At 37.5% G+C, this 20,730-nt stretch overlaps 1 protein-coding gene across 5 annotated transcripts in view; it reads right to left on the reverse strand.

The window, feature by feature from the left end:
• Positions 1-3,254: 3,254 nt before the first annotated feature.
• The window catches only part of LOC121316061 (brefeldin A-inhibited guanine nucleotide-exchange protein 3-like), an 83,762-nt gene continuing 66,286 nt past the window's right edge, over positions 3,255-20,730 (reverse strand). Inside the window, exons 28-36 of one of the 5 annotated variants that reach the window (XM_041250786.1) lie at positions 17,851-18,027; positions 17,093-17,207; positions 16,028-16,130; positions 13,185-13,316; positions 10,746-10,876; positions 8,731-8,739; positions 6,565-7,789; positions 5,726-5,913; positions 3,255-4,936 (exon numbers count right to left, since the gene is read on the reverse strand). In XM_041250786.1, the coding sequence (XP_041106720.1) occupies positions 4,903-4,936; positions 5,726-5,913; positions 6,565-7,789; positions 8,731-8,739; positions 10,746-10,876; positions 13,185-13,316; positions 16,028-16,130; positions 17,093-17,207; positions 17,851-18,027 (2,114 nt within the window). In that variant the 3' untranslated portion in view covers positions 3,255-4,902. Of the gene's footprint in view, positions 4,937-5,721; positions 5,914-6,564; positions 7,790-8,730; positions 8,740-10,745; positions 10,877-13,184; positions 13,317-16,027; positions 16,131-17,092; positions 17,208-17,850; positions 18,028-20,730 lie in introns of those variants that run through there. The other 4 variants (XM_041250787.1, XM_041250790.1, XM_041250788.1 and 1 more) reach the window with 4 other exon arrangements.

Genomic DNA, 20,730 nt, shown 5'->3' on the forward strand with positions numbered 1-20,730 from the left:
ATGTAGCAAGCAGTGACTGGGACCTTGTGTTTTCAGGTGAGCATCACAACCACTCACCATATAGAGAAGATCCTATCAGAAATAAATATTCACACCTTATCTCATCTTGTAGACATATCCTTTATCTACACACAGCAGAGGAAATAGCAGAGTATTGTTAGGAGCTCTACAATAGTGTTCAGTTTGTCTTCAAGTGCTGCATTCTGTATAAGGGTAATAGTGCACCTTTTGTGACCTAACAACTCAAACAGAAGAGATGCAACTTTTTACAAAAAAAAATAGGATTAGGTAGCACTACTTCTTGTTTTTGACTAAGATTTGGAGATATTTTCTGCCCTCTATTTTTAAAGTTTAAAGAGCAAGATGGGCACAACTTCAACCACCTTGATGAAAACTAATCTTTAGCAGTTAAATAAATGGGCAACCAGCTGCTGCTGTATGCTTTGACTGACAAGTCACATCTGTTGTTTGCAGTGGGATAAATCCTCTTGATTACCTCAAGGGCATCTGTTAAATTTTGATTAAATGCAATAATATCACTAGTCAAGTGTGTGCTAGGTTGTGTTCAATTTCTGATTAAATCTGTCTGCAACCTATAATACTAGGAATGAGGCTGTCATTTGTAATCCACATGCCATGGCGTGCTACAGATCTGCTTAAGGGTTATTGGGAGATTAAGCAAAATAATGCAACCATCTGTCTTTTGATGAAGTTGAGTCCATTTTGAATTTTAGAAATAGCTCAAATATACTTCCCTTTTGGTGGAAAAATACTTATAAATGCAATCCTATAAAATCCTTCGCTAATGAATTATTACGTCTTGCTGCTCACGTCTGTCTACAATAAAATAACAAATTCTTGGTTTGTTTTGCATTTTAATAAAAGGCTGAACAAACTCTGAGTGGTTCTTCTGTTCCCATTATTATCATTTCACTAAATCTGCCTTTACCTGGCTTTGTACTTGGTTTGAATACTGGGACATAGCCTTTCTCAGTCCATTCAAATCATGTGACTGTGTGACTCTTCAACTGGATTTCTCTCTCTCTCTCTCTCTCTCTCATATATATATATATATATATATATATATATATATATATATATATATATATATATATATATATATCTGGCTTTTATTTATATAGACAGAAAGCAATTGGGGGCTGACAGAGTTGAAAGGTCACATTGTCACATGATTTGAATGGACTGAGGATAATCTAGAGGCATTGGACATGGTGGTCATTGGGGGTGGCCAGTCAAGAATTACATTTGTCTGGTCAAATTTGGTTGTATTGCAGTGGTTGTGGTTTTTAGTGTCTTGGTATGGGAAAGCTGTACACAGTTTTTAAAAACTGATGACATTTAGATTATGTATTTAACTTGAATGTAAATCAGCCATAAAACACAAAAAGTATGCTTGCTTTTCATTTACTTGTTTATTCTACAGCACAGGCAACATAAACTAATCTGTGAAACACTTCAGTATGTATTTGATATACCTCATGATTATTTTTAAACATTAAAATGTGTTAAAAAAAAAACAACAAAAAAAAACATTTTCGCAGCCAAACATACAATAACATCACAAAATGAAACCGCCCCACAGAACAACACAGAACACAGCGTAAATGTTATTTGGCCAACAGGAAATCAAATAAAACAACACACAACAGTATGCCTGAGTATGCTGATACTGTATACAGTAAAAACAATAGTACAGAGTAATATGTGACAGAGCCATGTCAAGAAATATATGATAGGCATAACCGGGCACAGAGAAGAGTCCTGTTATACTTGTAAATTGGCTAAATACAAGAAAAATGGAACACTAATCACATTCCAACATAGTAAATTACATCCTAACTGTCCTGGTGTGATGAGATACCCGGAAAGTTTGAATTGTTAAATACTAAATTAGATCGCCAAATATTTCCATGTTGTTTTTTTGTTGGGCCCGCTGAACTTGTGTACAAAGCAGTTTCATTGCATGTTTTTACATTTTTTGGTTCAGCAAATTAGTGTTGATGTAAGCATTTGGCCTTGTTTTTTCCCTCTGCTGGTCAGTAGTCCTGAAGATATCGCCGTGCCAAATAAATATTAAAAATAACAGTGATCAGATTTAAAAAATAAACAGTGTATTTTATTAACCAATAAGGAATGGGTTACAGTACTGTAGTAGTAGCCTGTGTCCATTCTAAAAACCTGTGCTGAACTTTTCTAAAACCATTATAGGTGTTTGGCAACATGTACTGGTAATAACATTCAATTAAAAAAAAATATATATATATATATATATATATATATAGAGAGAGGATATATAGAGATAGAGAGAGAGAGAGAGAGAGAGAGAGAGAGAGAGAGAGAGAGAGAGAGAGAGAGAGAGAGAGAGAGAGAGAGAGAGAGAGAGAGAGAGAGAGAGAGAGATAGCCCATAGTGGTCTTTTTTCTCTCTCTCTTTAAAAGAAAACCTCTCCCGGGTATGTTTCAATATTTTACGCGAGCAAATGAACTGCCATCGCGCGCGTCGCGCCGAGAGAGAGAGAGGAGAGAGAGAGAGAGATAGGGAAAATATTATTCTGATCCCGGGTATGTTCTGTCATATTTTGTTATTATTCTGAACCAATGTTGGTTGGGTCAGTATGTGCTCATTTTACCAGGCAGCGGTACATTGTTTTTTCATCGGTTTACATAATGCAGCATAAAAAACACAATTAATATTTAAAAGTAAAAGCAACCTTTGGTACAATTAGATCAGCTGGGAACAAGCTGAATTCATACTCGGCAAACTGAACCCTCAACTTACTGCCTGAACTGAATCTTATAAAACTTGTATGATTGTTTTTGGCAGAGAGAGGTACTCTACCATTAACATTCCAGTCAACGTGAGTGCTGTACTGCTGAAATACGTTATTTATTTCGAAATACCCTCAAGCCAATTCCCATTTTCACTGTAAAGCAACCAATCTTCTTTAATGGATAAAAACAAGCTAAACAAGATGAAACTGTTAACACAGTACACATGAAAGTGGCATTATAAGATTATAAAGAGGACTGAAAGCATACATTGATACAGTTAAATGAATACCTTTTAGACACACAGAAGAAAACGTGAAAGAAAAATACTTGTAAATACTTTCTAAAGAACTTTAACACTAAGTCAAAATATATATAATATATAGATATATATATTATATAATATATATAATATATAATATATATATAGATATATAATATATATATATCCTATAGTGGCTATAATTTAATTAAATTAACAATTGTATCATAATACTTTAATTTACAATCAATTCAGATGTTCCTTTATAATTAACTCCAACATAACTTAAACCAGGCCTTTTTTCTAAACAACTTTGTAAGTAACTTTTGCAAGTAAAATTGTACTATTTGTGTATACGTGCCTAAAACTGACCTTTCGGATTTGACGGCAAATGCACATCTACTGTACAATTGATGATATCTGTGGTATTTAGGAGTTAACTGTAGGGTTGGTTAAGTGTTGGTTAAACTGACTCCCAAGTGGATTAACAGCTAAGACCCTATGATAATTATTTATAGTTTTGACCACAGAATGCGATTCATGTTGGCACCAGCGGGGATATAAGTATTTTTAATATTTCAAAATGATATAGACATCTTTCTGAAAGAGGTCTGTGTTAGTTTCATCAAAATGATAGACAAGTCTTTGAAAACACAGGGAGATGTCAGTTTCATTCATTGGCTCATGCCTTTAAAAAGTAAAGCCTTTATGATGTTTTGTTTATTACAGATATACTGATTTTGCACTGAGGCACTATATATCGTAGAATATGCCACCTTGGACTCCCCACAGAAGTAAGTGGGACACTCAATTCCACTGTCGAATAACACAAGACAGTCTTCAGAATAGATTACCGCCATTTTCAATACTGAAAACACTAGCTTGGAGGGGCTTGTCTGCTAATTAAATACAAACACAATAACATGTACATAACAGACTACAGTGCATGGGTCCTGTAGCAATAGTCAGATGAAATTACTCCAAAAGGCATGTTAAATATACATTTAACAAAGCCATTTTCAAATATTCAGCTTTAGATTTAGAATAGTTACCCCTTTTTAATATCAAAACTAAATTTAAAATATTCTTTGTCAACAGCTTCATTCAATGTAATTTATATTGACAGTAATAGGAAAGAACACACAACTTCAACACCAATAAATTCTCTGTAGCCTCTTAGCCAATATTATACTTTGAGTTATGTAACAGTTTATAAATGTTGTGGAATTCTCTTCCAGAATTTTCTTCATGACATGGTCCAGTTAATGCTTATTTTGTGTCTTTTGTAAGCGGTACCCAAATGATGCAAACAGTATGTGCCTTTAAACAAGGCTTGTTCAAGTGAAACACCTTGGTGTTTATGGACATCTTGTGATGTCATATACAAGCCCTGAAAGCACAGCTATTACAGTGCATTGTTGCTGCTTGGATTGGCAGTCTCTGCTTGGTTTAGGTCTGAATGGCTGGGAGTATACAGGTTAGGATAGAGGCGAGCTTGCAGAGCTTTAAAAGGGTAAGCTCCCATAGTGCCCCTCACTTTTTATCAGCACTAGGCTAACAAGCATCACAAAAAAGGACAGTATTATTGATCAACATCAATTTTTAGTGCACATGTTACGTTTAGGATATACCTTCCAGGGCTTGTTTCACTTGATCCATCCCTGTTCTAACAGGTTTCATGATTCAATCCAAAGCTTGGTGGTTGACTTTACCTCTATTACTTGTTTGTGTGTGTGTGTGTAGGGGGTGGGGTTGGGGGGGTTAGACAAAAAAGTTGGCATGGGTACCAGTCTGCTGCTCAGTCCAGTGGATCCTGCTGTCTTGTGAATAGGTGCTGCTAACAAGATCATTTCACTGAACCTGGGCACCAGATGATGTTGAATGCCTGGGAATAAACAAATAACCTTTAACACGGTTGCTTGAGCTTGACTCACCACTACATTACAGACAAAAAAACAGCAACTTGCAGCAAGGCAGTTCTTGCTTGCTATGTAATCATTCAGAGTTTTAAAGCATTACTATTTCACAAGTTGTATGTGTTGTATGTGTATGCTCTTTTTGTGTATGTTGTATATGTATGCTCTTTTTTTCATTTAGCAGAGTAAGTAGATTACAATATAATTATTTGTATTTATTCATTTTTTGTTACATTTTCCTTACTATTACTGAGTGGTTCTGGGTCATGTTTCTCCAATACTGACTTTATCATTTTTCTCTAAATTCTGCTTGGTTTAGAGCTTGCTTTGGGCTGGTCTGGAGAATCACAAGTGCTGGGAGTGAACAGCCTTCCTTATACCATTCAAATCATACAACAACATGACCTTTCAGCTCAGCCAGTCCCACCTACTCTACCTACAGAGAGTAGTAGTAGGTGGTGCTGGGGATAATAACTCCATATCAGAGCAAAAAAAAAAAAAAAAAATCTATAGCTACTCAATGAAAATTAAGCATGCAAACATCTGAAGCTACTTATTCTTTGAGGTTACAGACATCACTGTATTATTTGTTATCATATTATCACAATTAACATCTTCTGCTACTAAATTGATCTTTGGAAATGTGTAAATGTTTTGAGTGCTTAGATGATTAGCCACCTAAATATTTAAACCTAAAACTTCCATTTATTTCTCTCTCTCTTTTTTTTTTTTTTTTTTAGAAACAGAATATGTCTTACAGAATGATGTCATAGACTCTGCCCAACCTCCCCAGCCACTCCCTCACAGCTTGGCGAACCCGTATGTCGGTCACATGACATGTCAGCTGACTGATGCACGGAAACACAGCAGGCTGAAGAGCTACAAACGCTGGGTCCGGAAGGAGCTGGATTTGATTGAGGATTGTTAATACCATATTGGTCCATGCCTAAAAAAAAAAGGTGCACACAGGTGCATTTTTGAATTGGCAAATGTTTAAAAAAAAATATGTATAAAAAAATGGATCCATTAATGCATACACACAGTTTGACTTCATTGGTAAGGTAATTGCTTATGTACAGTCAAAGTTTTAATATTTTATTTTGTTAGATTAAATAAGTATTATTCCTTAGGCTTTTCTTTTTGAAGGCAATATGCAGCTACGTGACATGTATGTGTATCTCTAAACTCAAATCACAAAACAATTTTTTTTAGCGGCTGGAGCTAAGTGATGCACTTATTATTGGAGTCAAAATCATTTTGATTTGATCCTGTGTTGAAAATGGGAAATTGCAGAATGGATCTGGTGAAATGGCCCTTAAAGCTGAATTACTTTGCTAACTTTTTAAGTTTTCTTCATATTGTAATAATTCTCCATGCTGTCACAATACTCCATATGACATATAACTGTACAACTATAAAAGCTGATTTGGTCATTTTATAGAGCTTGTCAGCATTTCTCATTTGTATAGAATACAAAAAACTGGTAAATTAGAATCTACAATTATGCAGACTATGTATTACTAAAGGTGTTGTGCTAAAGTAAATTACATGAAAACAGTTCATTTGTACAATGTGTATTTCTGATTTACAAGTTTACCTGGATCTGTGCCTCGGCATCTCGCAATGAAATGGTTTGGGAACTGGCCGCAGACCCTGAATGGGACCGTTTCTCCTGCCTCAAAACCTCTGGGCCGGCACTCAATGAATGTCTCATCTGACCTTGATCCACCAGCTGCTGTGGCCTCTGCGGAACAGGGGAGTCCGGGCCTCGTAAGGTGACAATGTCTCCCTTCTTGTCATGCTTTGACTCCTTCACAAAGGTAGTCAAGTTGTGCTGCTGCTTTATTTTCTTGTACTCTCCCATGAGCTTAGAGATGGTCTTATCTGTGGCAATGGTGTAAAGCTTGTTCCCAGCACTCTCCCACCACTCCTTCTTGTCGTGCTCTCTCTTCTCCAGTTTGTGGGTCAGCAGCGGCAGGCAGCTCGTGCTTAGCCCAGATGTTGGTGTCTCCTCTGCTGGCGTCTCTACAACTTGGTTACGTAGACTTTCTTCTGACGGGGTGCCCTTTCCTGAAAGACCTCCGGTAGAAGGTGTTGAAGTCTCAGAAGGAAACAGTGGGAGAAAGAATATAGTGTCTGCTTTAAGGACTGGGGGCTCATCCGTGTTACTTTTTAGATCAAGGTGCATCTGGATGTAGTTGGTACAAAGGTCCATGCAGAGTTTGTGGAGGCGCTTCACCAGCCAAGCCCAGTCTGCATTGCTAACTGGCTGGATGCTGAGGGAGGCGATCGTGGCGCTCCATTGTCTTTTCTCCTTTCCCCTTGGAGGGCTGACCTGGGCTGTTTCCTCAAAGATGTCTTCATCCTCCGAAGAGCACTGCTGGGAGGAGTCCGTGCTGCCCTCTTCTTCCTTGTAGAGGATCTTTTTCACCTGTTCGGCGGTGATGTTCGCCTGGTTGGTCAAGGTAGCACAGATCAAGGCCTGGAAGTAGATGTTGAAGCTCATGGCAGACTGGCGGTAGAGGTTGGCAGCCCCACAGACTCCAGATACTTTCATGAGCAGGTACTTTAGTCCAGGCCTAGTGTCAAAATCTCTGGCAGTCCTGTAGGAATCCAGCAGCAGGTCGAAGATAATGGCCAGGTTTTGCATGGAAATGTGTCTCAAGAACCCAGCTGGCTTGGTTTCTGATACCGGGTTAGACTTCTCTTGCAATTCTGCCTGGAAGGAGCTCTTCACAAACTCTTCTAACAGAATGTCATACAGGTTCTGAAGCAACACCTGATGGGACAGCAAGCTGACCACTATGGTCCTAAATGGGATTCTGTAGCATGAAATAAAAAGAGATGCATATAGATATTTTAGGATGCATTTAAGAATTGCACAGATTTAGTTATTTTATCTTTTTTTTGTTTAATTTCAAAAGAAAAGGTGTAATAACTAAGGCTTCAAGAGTATACATGTGAACGACAGTATCCCATCTTGAGGTTACACATATCAAGTGGTGTTTCTGTTGCTCAAAAGAGAACATGATGACTCTGTGTTTTTTTTTCACTTTGAAAATATTAGATTAGACTGCTAAATAAAAGTAGTTTTTGAAGGTTGCCTCCCATTACACTGCCCCACCGCCCCAAAAAAAAAACTGCTCATCCAGCTAACAGCCTAGAGATACCAAATTACAATAAGCTCTTTACCAGTCTTGTCAGATGTGCATATGTTTCAGTTTTTTTGGGAAGGGTAGGCAACTGAGGTCTACATTTCAATACAGTCTTATAAGTAGTTCTATTTCCAAAAATATTACATTAAAAAAGGAATCAAGATTTTCCAGACCAGGTATTGTAACCGCCATGTAGCTATGCCAAGATTAAAGTTCAAGTTTATGTTTCCATAGGGTTCCAGCTTGACCATTTTTGTGAAGGCATCAAAGCCCAACTTACTGTCTGTTTTGCAACCTTACATTAACGTGACAACAAAGGTAAGGAAATATGGAACATGCTATCCCAATTTCTGCATTGCTTCAATCCACAGCAGCACTCGCATAAATACCTTGTAGTGACTCAGTGCTGCAAACATAGGCATGGTACAGTTATGTATGCAACTTGTGGAACATGGTCTGGAAACTCTAATAAAAGCTTTTGACATGCAGGTTTCAGGTGAGAGACTTTTCAAACCAACATTTGTGTTTTGGGGCTACTGGTCTACAAGAATGTCACATTCTTTAAGCAGATCATTAGCATACCTTAAAAACATGTGTTTATACCTTACCCAACTTTCCTGTTGAACAGTCCAGCGTGAATAGAAAAGGAATTAAAAACAGAAGATAGCACATTGAGCTTTAGAATGTAGTAAATTGCTTACTGTAACTATAATAATTGAATTGTCAGCCAAACAAGATTGTATTTAGAGCAGCTTTACATAAATAATGAAATAATACCTACCCTCTCAATTCCCTCGTTGTGGTTATGATAATTAATCAAACACATGTGATACAGAAAAGGGTTCCAGAGTAGGCAAGTGTTTCATGAAAATGTGTCAATTAGGAAATCAGATGTGAAACCATTTACTGCTTTGTATGTCAACGGTAAGATTTTAAAACCAATTCTAAAATGCACTGGAAGCCAGTGCAGTGAAACCAAACCAGGAGTCAAATGATTCTGTTTCTTTGTTCTGGTGAGAACCCTAGCATCTAGATTCTGAACAAGCTGTAAACGTGATAAAGCATGACATGGAAGCCCAGCAAATAAAGCATTGCAGTAGTCAAGTCTAGACGAAACAAAAGCATGAATTAACTTTTCAGCATCAGACAAAGAAAGAAAATATCTAATTTTAGCAATGATTTGCAGATTATGTTTTTTTTTTAAATATAACCCCCAAATCAAATTTTATATTAGAGGTCAGTTTACCCTGTGGCATGCTGGAAGCTTGCACAGGTAAATAGTGTGGGTGTGTTTTTATTTTGTTTGGCAGGGATGATTGATGATTGAATGATTGACCATCAATCAAGTCTCATCCACATGGTATACAAAGCAAGGAGAAAGCCTCTGTTAGCTGGAGGTAGTAGGAAGGTAAAGGCTGCAAGTAGCAGGGTGTGCTCAGAGCTAAAGCACTGGAATAGCGGTTGCATGTTTCTTTTTGTTTGTATAGTTCTTTTGTTTGTTTAACCCTTTTGTTTTTGTTAATAAATCCGCGCTCTTGCGCTTCTTCTGTTTCTGAGTCTGCTTCCTGAGGGTAGCCAACATGGATCGTGATGCTAACCTTTCACAAGCCCAAATCGATTTTCAAGGAATTTGCAAGCTTTAGTTCTTGCCAATAACCTAACAGCAAATACATTTTGAAACATCCTACTTTGAATATTAGCAAGACACTCTAGCAATGAAATAGCAGTCGTGTGACCAGATTTCATAGAAATATAAAGTGTATCATACGTGTAGTGTATCAGTGTAGTGTATCAGATAACAGTGAAAATGTACACTGTGTTTAAGAATGATCTCACCCAGTGGAAGCACATACAAAGAAAATAATATGGGACCAGTAAAAGAGCCCTGGGGAACACCACAATAGCAGATACTACTGATACAGACTCCCATAAAGAAACAAAGCACTGTCTGTTACAAACTAGTTTAGAACAGTTCCAGTCAGGCTAACCCAGTTTTTAAAATGATCAATTAAAATGGCACAGACCACAGCATCAAATGCAGCATTCAGGTCTAAAAGAACCAATTAGAACCAGTAAGTAATTCACCACTCTTACAAGGGCAATCTCTGTACTATGAGCAGATCAAACCCAACACACTTTTCGTGGACATTACTACTATCCAGAAACCTGCTGAGTTGTTTCACTACTACCTTCAAGCACCTTAGCTAAGAATGGCAAGTTAGAAATGGGTCTAAAATGACTCAAAACAGTAGAATCTAAGTTAGAATTTTTTCAGTACAGGCTTAACCAAAGCAGTTTTGAATGCAGCTGAAGAACCTCGAGTTACACAAATAACTAAATACATCTTTACCGAATCTAGTTGGAACAGGTGGCAGATTTCATCTGCATCACTAATGTATTGAAATCATTTAATGTAATCAAAGAAAACAATTCCATGACAGAGCCAATCTAGTGGGCACATTCAAATAGAAACAATCCTGATGATTTTGATCCTTAATGGTAATAATTTTACTTTGAAAACAGTTAGGAAATTCTTCACACAGGAAATCAGCAAATTCTGCTATGCATCAGCACTGTTGATGAGTATACAAGTTATGATTGCCATTCTAAAATGACAACTTACCTTTTTTGAGTGTGGCCATTTGTTTTTTCATCAGCAGGTAATTCAATAATAAGTACACAGGACTGGGCGTGCTCGAAGCCCTCCTTGTTATTGGGTGTTTTGGGAGAACATTGGGTGTCTAGCATGAAGACCTACAAAGAACAGAAAAAGACATCTCTTAAGAGAGACCACAATAACGCCTTCAAAAAGTCAAAGAACACATTACTACAGTATAACTTCACTTTTAACTTTAATAAAACCAGAAGGACTTCCCTTACTTACCAGTAGCAGACAATCTCTTGAAAAATTATGAAATTCAACATAATGAAATTTCCAACTGTATAGGAGTAATCAGTATGTATCCACTGGACAGGTGCTATTCTCAAAACCAGTACAAAAAACAAACTAGAACAATGCCAAGCACTCGACAAACACAAGCAATCATGCTTTTATGTGTTATTTACATTTTTTTTTTCTTGTGTGTCAAAGTTTGTAGTGTACTTGCTGAAATGCCCTTGTGGTCTTTGTTATGTTGGTAAGACAATCAAGGAACTTAACATGTGCACAGGGGAACACAAGAGTGTGATTAAAAATAAGGACATAAAATCACCAGTCGCAAGACACTTTAATGAACAACAAAAACACGATGTTTGCACTCCCAGATTTATGGGTGTTGAGCCTGTGGATACCCCATCTTGGGGAGGTGACCATAACTAACTTTGTAACAAAGAGAAGCTGCGTGGATTTGTATTGGAACTGCCTAGTGGTATGAATGAGGAACTGTAATTTACTGTTTCTTTAACTGTGTGTCTTTAATGAATTTGTAACATTATATATATTAGACATATATTAGTATGTCTGTTTTTTATGTATGGTTTTGCCCGGATTAAAAACTTCTTTGTAACTGCCTTTTTAGACAGAATCTTGAGCCCAGTCTGTCAGTTTCATCAGCACCCCGCTAGATTGGAATGTAAGCAAAGACACATTCGAAACTAGTAAGCATGTTATTCCACTTCACTAGATAGACCCAGGCTTGTGGTATACATTAGGACTACATTATTTTATTTGTAGGGATATGTTATACAAATAGCTGCAATTAATTACTTAAAGAGGAACTGTACTTAAAACAACAAGGCTCTCTAAATGCTCTGTATACATAACAAATGCATCTTGCTGCGCCAATTTTGTTAAAATGTAAAGCCAGTATTACAACTTTTTTGTCAGCTTTCTGGGTCAGCTGTAAATGCAGGCTGCCGCCATATTGGAAGCTTTCTGGTGCCGCTGTTACATCATATCGGTGACAGCCACCCACACCAGTGAACGCCGACATGGTGAATTGTGTTGGAATGCAAAGCGTTCAGGTGCAAAAATAACAAAAGGAAAATCAGTAACAAAAAGTATTTTTGTGTACCTAAGCCTTTAAACCAACAAAGGGCGGCCATAACAAAACAATGGATACATAATATAGGAATGGGACATCCGCTCAATAGAATACTGTGTGTGACTGTAGAGCGAGTCAATGACAGGACGTCACATGACAGAAGAGAGCTCCAAAGCATTCAATGTTCATTTATTTTAATGGTTTTTATATGATATACTGCTCAAAGAGAGGCTGAAAATGTGTGAAAAGCTTTAGTTAACATGTTTTCTATTGAAATAATTCTCCTTTAATGTGGTAATTGTATTGATGTTACTAAAATAGATCAATTAACATGACTAATAATTGAATAATCTGTTTTAATTGTATTTAATCCTCTTGGTATGGTTTACCTCAAATTAATGATCTGTGATGGACTGAGGAAGGCCTGTGGCTGCAATGACTTCGCATTGACCTGGAACTGTCCCTTTTTTGTATTTAGCTCTTGTTTTTGTAAATAAAACATGAAAGCATGATTGCTCGTGTTTGGCAAGTGCTTGGCATTCTACTTTTTCTTGTTGATATCTTCTGCCTTTAGCACGCCAACAAAACAATACCATTTTTACAGCTTGCTCTATCTTTTAACTACCAAAACTGTACAAAAAAAAAATCCTGATTGTGTTCTACAGTGTATTTCTAAAACCTCAAGTGAGCATCTGACTTGTCTGGTTTTGGAAAGCGTTTCTGTGATTTTGAGATTCTAAAACGTGTTCACCTTCTGCTTAAAGGAGTAATACCAAAGTACATATATAAAAAAACCCTCCTCTTTCATACACTTCATTATGCACAACCATAAGTTTAATAGCAGTATTTAGTTTTCTCTTCCAATTCATGCGAATTAGGTGTTCATGAAAATTGGAGGTTAACTGCAAGAGCTGCATCTAAGCAAAGTGTTAGTGGGCATTGTTAGATCTTCTCATAGCTGCAAGCACAATTACCATATAACTGATATATGAATAGTTATTCATTGCCCCTGTCTGGGAAAACAGATGAAATCAGTGTCGTGAAGGGAGTGTGTTTAAATCCTATAAGTGTGTGTGTACCTGCTGTGCCATGGCTCGGATTCTCCAGTACTCTGCCTCTGCAGTTGCTGAGTGGGAAGGAGCTGCTACCTTCACCTCACACGCATCTCCAGAGAAGCTATCTGAGCCGCTGTGGAAGCAGGCCAACAGGTTCTACAAATGCAGAAAAAAAACAATACAGTCAGCAATGTTCAGTCACTTGACGGGTTATTTAAACTACAATCATTTCCATTCTCAAACCATTTTCGAAATTCGCAAACTTTCCGATTATGCTGAACGTGTTTCTTATTTTTACCACACACTCCTTACAGAGGTCACATGAAGAAACAGAGAGATTGAAAACACACAAGTCTGTGAAGCAGAGCCGGAGCTTGAGGAAGCAGAGCCAAAGATGTTGAGGAAGCAGAGCCAGAGCTTGAGGAAGCAGAGCCGGAGCTTGAGGAAGCAGAGCCAAAGCTTGAGTCTGAGAAGCAGAGCCAGAGCCTGAGTCTGAGAAGCAGAGCCAGAGCTTGAGGAAGCAGAGCTGGAGCTTGAGGAAGCAGAGCCGGAGCATGAGGAAGCAGAGCCGGAGCTTGAGGAAGCAGAGCCGGAGCTTGAGGAAGCAGAGCCGGAGCGTGAGGAAGCAGAGCCGGAGCTTGAGGAAGCAGAGCCGGAGCTTGAGGAAGCAGAGCCAGAGCGTGAGGAAGCAGAGCCAGAGCGTGAGGAAGCAGAGCCAGAGCGTGAGGAAGCAGAGCCAGAGCTTGAGGAAGCAGAGCCAGAGCTTGAGGAAGCAGAGCAGAGAGTTTGAGCTTTTCCAACAACTCTCATGTTTTCAATTTCTCTACACTTTTTCATGTTACCCCTTAAAATACATTGCGGGGATGAGGCAGAATTGCAGTAATTAAGTATCTGGAAGGATCTATTTAGTACATTTACTTCACTAGTAGCATTAAAAAAACAAAACAAAACACAAAACGTTCAAATAACAATGTGTGTGCTTTTTATACAGGAAAACATGGGACCACATCAGGTGAAATTTACTGGACTTCTTCTCTCTATGTAATTTAAGAATTTGAATTACATAGTGCCCAATTCACAAACTGTTTCTCTTGGCTTTAGTACCATTTCTAACTTAATATCATTACTAATATCATTCTTCAGCATACAATCTAACCTATCCACAAAGGTCAGCGAGTGCTTAAAATTAATGTTATTCACATGTTTTCTTAATAGCGTTTTGTGAACGCATTTCGTGTCTTCCTGCGTTAATTGTATAATCTGTGTAATCCACAAAGGCGTAATGTACCGCTTGGGTTTTATACCCCATTGAACTGCACGGAATGGCAGGACCGGGATGCGAACCTGTGACCATGTGGTTAAAAGACGAACAACTTACCAGTCAACTAAAGAGTAAGCTCGCTAGTCGAAAGGAAAGTACATCTTATGCTGATGGTAGCATTATAAACCCATAAGCCACTAGGACGGGGATCAATACAGTAAGACACTTTTTTAGCAACTTCTCAATGAAGAGTTACTAAACCAGGAGAAGTCAGCTTTTAAAAACAATAGGTGTATTAACCCCATTCTTATACACGAAAGTAGTAGGAAGATGTATGCCGTTCTTTGGTTACATAGAATCCATCATAGGGCAAGAATTAGGCTTGGTAAATCCTCTCTGCCCCCGTTCAGACCCCAATTACATTTAGACAGTTTTCCAGATTACATATTTGTTAAAAAGTTTCACCTCACATGGCAGGCAATATTAGAATTACGCGAGGAGCTTAAATCCTAATTGGAATCTGTACCAGGCAATCACATGCAATATCTGTTGAGGACAAGGCTAAGATTGTATCTGCTGCATTTTCTGCAATTATACGGCATTTAAAAAAACCCCAAAAAAAACAAAATAAACAAAAAAAAAAAACAGTGTACGTTATTTCCAATTAATTATTATAATTATGAAGTCATACACCAAAATTCTACAAATTCCTATTAAAAAAAAAAAAAAAAGAATCTTGCAGAAGGTTGATAAGCCACATGATCTAATCCAATTGAAATGTTTGGTTGGGATATCTGATCGGACTGTCACATAATTGATTTTGTTTATGTTGTAGTCAGAGATTCATTTAGTAATGTTTGAAACAATGACCAAACAACTTATGTATTTGTTGATTTGCCTCTTAGGTAGGCTGCAAGTGTAAAACAAAACATATGATGAAACAAATAGGCTACATTAAGATGCCCAGTGTGTCCTTTATTACATTTTTATTTCATATACATGTACTAGTGGGTAACCCTGTAGGCACCATAACAAAAATAGTTTAAACTATGTATAATGTGAAGGGTTGCATGTAGTTAGACTCATGACATTGAACATGAAATTCCACAGTATAATCATATTACATTTTCATATTGCAAATACACACGCAATCAATGTATAAAATAGTCTGAAAACAAAAAAATCTAATAAAAGCAATGGTGTTTTTGTACTGTATTACATAGCATATTTAAACACATCTGGAGATGTAGTACATACAATTAGTGGCTAACCGAGGACTGAATGCCCAAAATAAATATCCAGAGGCAGTCCAGTACCCAAGCAGATTTGTAACCAGGAGGTCCCCAGCTCAAATCCTGTGTGACCCTGAGCAAGCCACTTAACCTCCTTGTGCTCCGCCTTTCGGTTGAGACATTGTTGTAAGTGACTCTGCAGCTGCAGCGTAGTTCACACACCCTAGTCTCTGTAAGTCGCCTTGGATAAAGGCAGCTGCTAAATACACATAATAATAATAATAATAATAATAATAATAATAATAATAATAATAATAATAATAAATCAATCCTGTAAAACTATTAAGACTTTATAGAGACAACTTTTGCTTTACCTTGACTGGTTCTAGAGTGGCAGAGAAAGCATCTTGCAGTGCAAAACAGGAAAGTCTCCACATCTCTTCTGTAAACACAGGTCCAGCAGTAACAAGTACATACCTGCAACAAGAACAAAGTGATAACCCATACCGCAAGGGGAGACCCATTAGCACAATCTCCTCAGTGTTGGCAACAGTTCAGGCTTTCTTTATATTAAAAAAAAATTAATTGACTCAAGACTACACTGAAAGTTACACTTTAAAACAATAGCTGCACATTCCTATAAATGCCAATGCATTAGATGTTATTTCTGTGGTGGTCCACTTGGATTCACTATGAGCTTCTGGCCATTTTTAAAACGATCATCGGAGCTATAAAAATCAGAAAAGAAATAATAAGAAAACTTTGGTTCCGATGCTACCCCATGCAACCCTATCAAACTGATTTTGCTGCCATGGTTTATTTGTCTGTATCTTGCTTTTTGATGCATACCCACAACTGAAAGCTTGACAGTGTGTCGGTTCAATTTTGCCATTCCATTTTCAGCCAGTTGTGTGTCAAGACTCAGACTACAATTTTGGTTGATGGAATTTAAATCTTTTTTTAAAGGGGTGCACAAAGTTAGCACTTTACTGTCTTCCATGACACTAAATGTAAAAAACTGCCTTTCAATCCTTTGGAAAGAAACTTCAAAGCAGTGCTTGTTGCCATATTAGTATATTGCATCTTTTTAATGTTCCTCACCCAAAAGAATAAGTAGACACAGTGGTAATAACAAGAGTTGTGTTTTTTATGGCCCACACAGAAAATATCACAATGTAAGTTTGTCACCCCTGCTCTAAGACACTGTTTTGTGAATCAGAAGATATCTGGATTCTTTCTGGCCTTGAATGCAGCGATATTCACCATGTTGTCTCAGATTCTTACAAAAAAGATCCTCATTGAGGGTCTACTGTAATATTTTATACTTTCAAATATTCTCAACATTCTGCTGATCCATGTTAATAGGGGGCACTGCTACTGGAAGGGGCTTTTTGGGAACTGTAATCTCCTGTGAGTCACATACTGAGTTTATCCCTCACCTAATGCAGGAGCAGCCCACTCTGGAGATGATTTCAGCAGGCTCTGCCACACAAGCAACCAGAAGCTTGAAAAGATCCTTCAGCATCAAATTAATCATGTTTTCATAACCAATATCTGTCAGAAAGGACAAGTGTTGTAAAAGCATTGTAAATCCATGGGCCCTATTCACAAATTGTTTTAAGGAATGTTTATAGACTAAACAGTGTTTTAAAGAAAAACACTTTGGTTAAATAACTTTCAGCTACTATGAAAATAACACTGGGATACTATAATAGCAGTGTATTGCCCTGAAGAAATGTTAGCAGAACTATTAGCAGACATGAGCGTAATCAGCAATGGGATTAGCATTCTACTCATGGTTCTTACAGATGCAGCCCTTGTGCTGACACTGGGCAACGTTCTTAAAGCTGTTTACTCCAAATAGTAATTTGTGTAAATTTTGTCTGAAAGTAAAGAACACGATTTACGATTCTGAAAGAATAAGCAACAACTTCAGACTACCAAAAAGCCATAAAATTATGCACCTGGGTTGACTTTTTCAGGTTTGGTATATTTATTGGGTGTATTTTAACTGAAAAAAATCATGTTAATGAAAATTCAGAGATAATAGCTTTAAGAATCTAACCCATTGTCCTAGAACAGAATCATCGCATTGAAAATGTTTTACCATGTTTTGCCAGCTTTGGTCCTGGTGTTAATAACAATCTTAGAATAAATAGCTAAGCACAGTTTTCCCTACATGTTTTAATAGTTTTACCTGAATGGATGAAGCTGTGAATATGTTCCACCACAAGCTCGCAGGACAAGCCAATAGCATGTTTGAAATTAGATGCGGCTACATCCCAGTAAGAGTGATCACCACGGCTACGCTGGAGCCACAGCGACATCACAGGAAGAAGAAGCTGGATGACAGAAAATATGGCAAACCCAGCCCCTAAAGGGAAAAACAAAACAAACAAGCTTAGAAGGGAAGAGAGAAGGAAAGCGGCTTATTTCAAGAAGTTGGAGACTGCACTAAAAAAGTAGCTTTCATATGCAAATGATGTGGATTTTGATTCCTTACACCAGGAAATTTGGACTGTCCTGACGACAGGGACGGCTTGTAGTCAATAATTTAATAACATAAAAATAACAATATTGATAGTCAAATGGGATTGGACCTTAAATGACCACTGATAACAAATTGAGGATTTGTATCCCTACTTAACACATATAATTCCCTGTTTATATTAGTACAGTCGAAAATCTGTATGGAAAAGGCTGATTTGAAAGCGATAGAACAGACACTGCAGCCTGGCATCTGACTGAACTGTTTAATACTGTGTAGCTGCAACTGGATCAACAGGAAATATATAAAAAAAGATACAGTATATTTTATTAAACAAGGCTGCAATATTTCTATTCTAAAATCTAGAAAAGGTCTTCATTTCATGTGTTTCTATGACATATTGGGGGAACATATGTAGGGGTTGGACACAAAATGTAGTTTTAATTTTTCACTGTTTTGATAGATAGATAGATAGATAGAGAGAGAGAGAGAGAGAGAGAGAGAGAGAGAGAGAGAGAGAGAGAGAGAGAGAGAGAGAGAGAGAGCCTTGCAAAAGTATTAAAAACCAGAATGCTCAAACTGAAGACTTCTAAGGGTAAGATAAGTTACAGTAAATGTCAGCAAAAACTAAAGAGAAAAAACTGAAATATGTTGATTGCATATATAATGAGACCTGTCAACTCAATATTTGGTGGAAGCACCTTTGACAGCAATTAGAGCCGCAAGTCTTTTTGGGTAAGCCTCTACCAACTTTACACTTTGTGCCCATTCTTCTTGGCAGATTTGCTGAAGCTCTCTCAAGTTGCTTGGGGATCGCTTATGGATAGCAGTTTTCAAATCTTTCCACACATTCTCAATAGGATTCAAGTCAGGACATTAACTGGACCACTCAAAGACATTCACTTTCTTATTCTTAAGCCACTCCAGTGTAGTTTTGGCCTTGTGCTTTGGATCATTGTCCTACTAAAAGGTGAATTTTCGCCCCAGTTTTAAGTCTTTAGCAGACAATCCTAACAAGCTTTCCAGTCCCTGCTGAGGAGAAGCATCCCCATAGCATGATTCTGCCACCACCATGCTTGACTGTAGGAATGGCGTTGACTGAGGAATGTGCTGTGTTGGGTCTGTGCAAATGTAACGCTTGGCATTTAGACCAAAAAGTTCCAATTTGGTCTTGTCTGACCACAACACCTTTTGCCACATTTTTGCAGGATCACTCAGGTGCTTTGTTGTAAACTCCATGCAGGCTTTGAGATGGCTTTTTTTAGTAATGGCTTCCTTTTTGCCACCATGCCATCAAGGCTATTTTTGTGAAGTATTCTGGATATTGTTGACTGATGCACATTTTCTCCCATCTCAGTAGTTGTAGTCTCTGTAGTTCTTTCATAGTTGTCGTTGGCCTCACAGTGGCATCCCTCACCAGTTTCCTCCTTGCCCGGCTGCTCAGTTTGGAGGGATGGCCTGATCTAGGCAGTGTCTGGGTGGTACAATGCACCTTCCATTTCTTGATGATTGAGTAGACAGTGCTCACATATATATTCAGAGACTTCTTTTTGTACCCTTCTCCTGATCTGTGCTTTTCAATGACTTTATCCCTGACCTGCTTTGAAAGCTCCTTGGTCTTCATGGTTGAGTCTTTGCTTGAAATTCACTACCTGACCAAGGAACCTCAAAGAGACAGGCGTTTTTTTATTCTGAAATCATGAGAACCACTAATATTGCACACAGACAGAGGCCATTCAACTAATTGTGTGGCTCGTTAAGGTCATTTTGTGAACCTGAATTAATTTAGGCTTGCCACAGAAAAGGGTTTGAATACTAATGCAATCATGACTTTTCCATTTTTATTTCATATTTATTATCTATTTACTTCTTTTTTTATAGTTTTTGCTTTGAATGTGTGGAGTAGGTTGTGTATATAACACACATTAACTCCTACTTCAAAGTGTCATGACTGCAAGCTTTAAAGCAACAAAATGTGAAAACTGTGAGAGGGTCTGTTATCGACATGTATTTATATTAAGATATATATATATATATATATATATATATATATCTAATATACCTCTATATATATATATATATCCTGACTGACTGCTTGACTGGGGTCAATCGGATTAATTAAGCAAGAAATTTAAAAGGAAGCCATTTTAGGTGAACAATGGAAGGAGAGGGAGAGGAGAATCCTATGTTAAGAAGGAGATTCCATGAACACAAAGGTATTCTGCAAAACTAACCCTATGGCTCTGTGTTATTGACAGATTTTGGATTTGCGATTTGGTTATTTGTGTTTACAGGGGAACAAGCTTAGCTTGCCCTGCTGCTTGTTTTGTTTATCCTGTTTGGTTTGTAAATAAACACATGCTATGGTGTTCATTTCAGTAATTTCTGTTTGGTTTGATAATTACACTCAACACTTCTTCACAATTATATACTGTGTACCGGTAAAACATTTTGTCATTTTTTTAAGTACAAAACTGCATCGGCGTGCTCAGCAAGACAATAGCAGAGTGATGTATCAGTAAGAAATTAAAGTTACTTCCACCTCTGTATATTATATATGTGTGTGTGTGTGTGTGTGTGTGTGTGTGT

The sequence above is a fragment of the Polyodon spathula genome, chromosome 5 (assembly GCF_017654505.1).
Source record: "Polyodon spathula isolate WHYD16114869_AA chromosome 5, ASM1765450v1, whole genome shotgun sequence".
Taxonomy (NCBI): Eukaryota; Metazoa; Chordata; class Actinopteri; order Acipenseriformes; family Polyodontidae; genus Polyodon; species Polyodon spathula.